A 3,812-nucleotide genomic window follows, 5' to 3' on the forward strand; every position below is an offset into this window, starting at 1 on the left:
AACAGCTCTGGAAACTTAGAATATGAAGACTGTCTTTAACAAGCAAAAGATGTCCTGTGAGTTTGTCACTAGAACAACCAGGGGCAGCGAGATGAAGAGCCAGGACTCCACCATGACTTTCACTGTCTCCCTCTATCTCCAGGCAACAGCTGCCATGAACAACAGTGGGAAAATTCTATGGACAGCCGCTCCAGAGGGGCAATGGATGAAGCCTCATGTTGCAACATAACTCTGGATGGGAAGCTCCAAGATGCTGAGTGGGTCCCTATGCTCATTCTGACGAATCTTCTCCAAAAGGAATCCTGACCCATGAAGGGTAAGCTGCATCTGGTCAGACTTTAGGGAAGGCCAAGTGGGTGGGTGACCTCCATTCTCTGAAATCTTCGTCCCCGCACCTTTAGTCACTGACTGTTATTGAATCAGTGCTTCCCCATGAGTGTCAGAGACTGTGCCCTTTACTAAAGAAGCAAGCCTCACTTTTAATCCCATCCCGCCACCATTACACCGTGTCAGAAATGTTTAGAAAAAAATTCTAGTCACACTACTCACCTTTTCAATTCACAGTTGTAGAGGCTTTCAAGGCTCAGATATCATTCTGGACCACTCTCTTGACTCAAGTAGGTGAGTACCAGAGGAATCCAAGATGGGAACGTGGGACGGTAGGCTGCTTCCTCCCAGGCTATGCAGAAGGATGAATCCAAGTTATGTAGGAAATATGGCAAGATGCTGTCTCAAGTCTGGAGATGCACAAGTATGGTGAGGCCCTGGACCTGGCCAAATCTGCACAGCTTACAGAGAGAATCCACTTACATTTATACTGGGGGAAACCACACCCACCAGGATAGCACCTCCCACTTCTGGCTGCTGACAGAAAATCTCTTCATGGATGTGATGGCATTACTTGTCACCTAGGCTGACATTATCGTAATCGTTAACCTTCTGAGAATCCTGGCCAAGCAAGCCGATAAAGAACCTAACCCATTACAAAAAACCGACTGTTCCATAAACCCAAGTGATTTCAATAACATTGAAGAACGTGAAAGGGAAGAGGGATGGGCAATACCCTTCCAAAAATGGCATCCAACCAGATGTGTTCAGTGTTGAGCTCTGAAGAAGAGTCCAGCACATTTTCTTAGTTTTTAAGTGTGTTTTGAAGGAATCATCACTAATTGGGGGGTTTTCCGTTTAAAGTGTATTTTCTTATAAATTAGGTGGGTAGAATTCTGTGGCTTATGTTACGTAGCCTATCAGCCATAGGTTAAGCCTCTCTTATTCTGTTGCTTCTGGGGCAAGTTCCTTGTCTGCTTGTACTATCTGTGGGATTAACTTGCTTTAGATAGCACTGTGTATGTGTATGTGTGCTTCAACATTACCTTGGATCTAGGAGGTTCACTGTGTAGGGACTGCTGGTCCACAGAAGAACTCTGATCCAGGTCTCCTTTCTTGCTGTAGTCAGGTCCTACATCTCTCTTTTCAATTCTCTATAATGCTTTCAGAGATGAAAGGCTGTGCTGCTATACCTCAGGATAATCCCTTTACCTTTATCTCAGAAAGCTTATGAAGGGAGTAAAGGATTTACCAAACAGCCTGAATCCCTTTACCATGGAATGTCTTCACACATGATACCATCACAACTGATCCATCAGAGTTTCATTTTATATCATCAACATAAAATAAATCAAGCCTAGTAACACTGTGTCCATTCCCCCTCATAGCCAATCATTGGACAGACTAGAATTGCTCCCTAGTTCCCTCAATGCTGTCCATAATAGGATCCCCAAACTACTGGCCCTATTGCATGTCCTACTATCAGGAAAACAGAAAAATCACCCACATCCCTGCAGGCAACTGAAAATGTTTTCATTATATACCATAATCCAGAATAAGAGTAAAAATATTCTCACTGCCATTGCATCAGAGCAGACTAATAACTATTTAGGACAAGGTAGAACTGCCCCTGTGAGTTTTTATGACTGTAATTCTTTCTGGGATTAGAAAAACCACACATTTCTCCTATAAAGTACACGTGGACCATTCCATTTCCACTCAAGAGGAAGTATCAGGTACTTTGATAAAAACTAAAATATGTCTTTATGGGAGCAAACTTCTCACCTTTCTCAATTGGAAACTTGGTGAGTTTGAAGCCACCATCTCTTGATTAATAGACCCACTGAGCATACTACTCGACCAGACTCTAAAACTGACATCATTACGTAATTACTACACTACAAAGAATTATGACCCCAGAAAGTTGATACAGATAATGAACCTCTGCATATAATTAAGATATTTAAACACAATGAGGGCCCCGAATAGGTACTGAGCTTTAAAAGAGATAGAGAGTGAGCAGTACATACCAATCTGTTTGCCCTGTTTATATTGAATACAGCAAGTAAATCCATATCTTCAAAATTCAATATAGATTACACCCAGTTCACCCCAAAAGTAGACTTGTATGCTTTCTGTTACACATGCTCATTATGAAAGAAATAAATACAACACTTGTAAGGCTTTCACAAACAGAAAGTCATTCTCTTCCCATAGGGGTGGGTAGAAAGTTACATTTTATGTGACTGGACCAATACATAGCATAATGAGAATTTTAGAACATATTGGGATTGTCAATGATTACATCTTGCTTGCATGCACAATAAGTGCCCATGGAAGCAGAAGTCAAGAGATCAAGTGAACCATGACAGTAGATAAATCTGCTTCAAAAGACATCTTGAAAGTGTTGAAAAGCACCCCGCCCCTTCTGCCAGATGCCCCTCCCCTTGCGCCGGCCGCCCCTCCCCCAGCGCCAACTGTAACTTTCGCTCCCTTCAGCGCTGTCCTCTTGGAGCTCCGAGCTGCCCGAAGCCAGCGCAGCCACCGCCCTCTCGCCACCGTCATGATCATCTACCGGGACCTCATCAGCCGAGATGAGCTGTTCTCTGACGTGTACAAGATCTGGGAGATCACGGGCGGGCTGTGTCTGGAAGTGGAGGGCACCATGGTCCGCAGGGCCCAAGGCCACATCTATGACGCGCTCATCGGCGGTAACGCATCCGCTGAAGGCCCCGAGGGCGACGGGCCCGAGCACAAGGTGGTCACCGACGTGGACATCGTCATGAACCATCACTTGCAGGAGACCAGCTTCACCAAGGAGGCCTACAAGAGGTACATCAAGGACTACATGAAATCCCTCAAAGGCAAGCTGGAGGAGCGGAAGCCGCAACGCATGAAGCCCTTTATGACCGGGGCTGCCGAGCAGATCAAGCACATCCTCGCCAATTTCAAGAAGTACCAGTTCTTTCAGGGCGAGAACACGATTCCCGACGGCATGGTGGCCCTGCTGGACTACCGCGAGGGCGGCGGGACCCCGTACATGATCTTCTTCAAGGACGGCTTAGAGATGGAGAAGTGCTGACAGTGGGCAACGCACGACCGACCGCCCGACGGCCCCTCCTCCTAGCTGTCTGCGGTCCGCCCACACGACACCAGGACCGAGACAAACGGAACTGATGCCATCATGAGCTCTGCGTCGACTTGTGACCTTGACTTGGAGCGGTGACCTTGATTTTTTGGAGCAGAGGCTTTTTTTTTTAAAGAAAAAAACACAAAAATGTCGTGTAGGTTGTCTAAAAATAAAATGCATTTAAACAAAACTAAAATAAAGAGTTGGAAATGCAACCAAAAAAAAAGTGTTGAAAAGCAAAGATGTTACCTTGAGGATTTTAAAGTATGCCTGCAGAAGCCTTGGAATTTTCTGATTCGTTCTTTTTCCTCAAACCATTTTGAGAACTAATCCAGATATCACATCATTCAATAGT

The 3,812-nt window shown here is 45.1% G+C and overlaps 1 protein-coding gene across 1 annotated transcript; it reads left to right on the forward strand.

Moving 5' to 3' along the window:
- Window positions 1-2,890: 2,890 nt before the first annotated feature.
- LOC142436732 (translationally-controlled tumor protein-like) lies at window positions 2,891-3,409 on the forward strand. The gene has a single exon (XM_075540209.1). The coding sequence runs from the start codon at window positions 2,891-2,893 to the stop codon at window positions 3,407-3,409; it is 519 nt and encodes a 172-aa protein (XP_075396324.1).
- The last annotated feature ends 403 nt before the right edge of the window (window positions 3,410-3,812 follow it).

The sequence above is a fragment of the Tenrec ecaudatus genome, unplaced genomic scaffold, assembly GCF_050624435.1.
Source record: "Tenrec ecaudatus isolate mTenEca1 unplaced genomic scaffold, mTenEca1.hap1 Scaffold_554, whole genome shotgun sequence".
NCBI lineage: Eukaryota > Metazoa > Chordata > Mammalia > Afrosoricida > Tenrecidae > Tenrec > Tenrec ecaudatus.

What these genes read in the sequence shown, in the direction of transcription:
- LOC142436732 (XM_075540209.1), top strand. Translation starts at nt 2,891, where the DNA reads ATGATCATCTACCGGGACCTCATCAGCCGAGATGAGCTGTTCTCTGAC.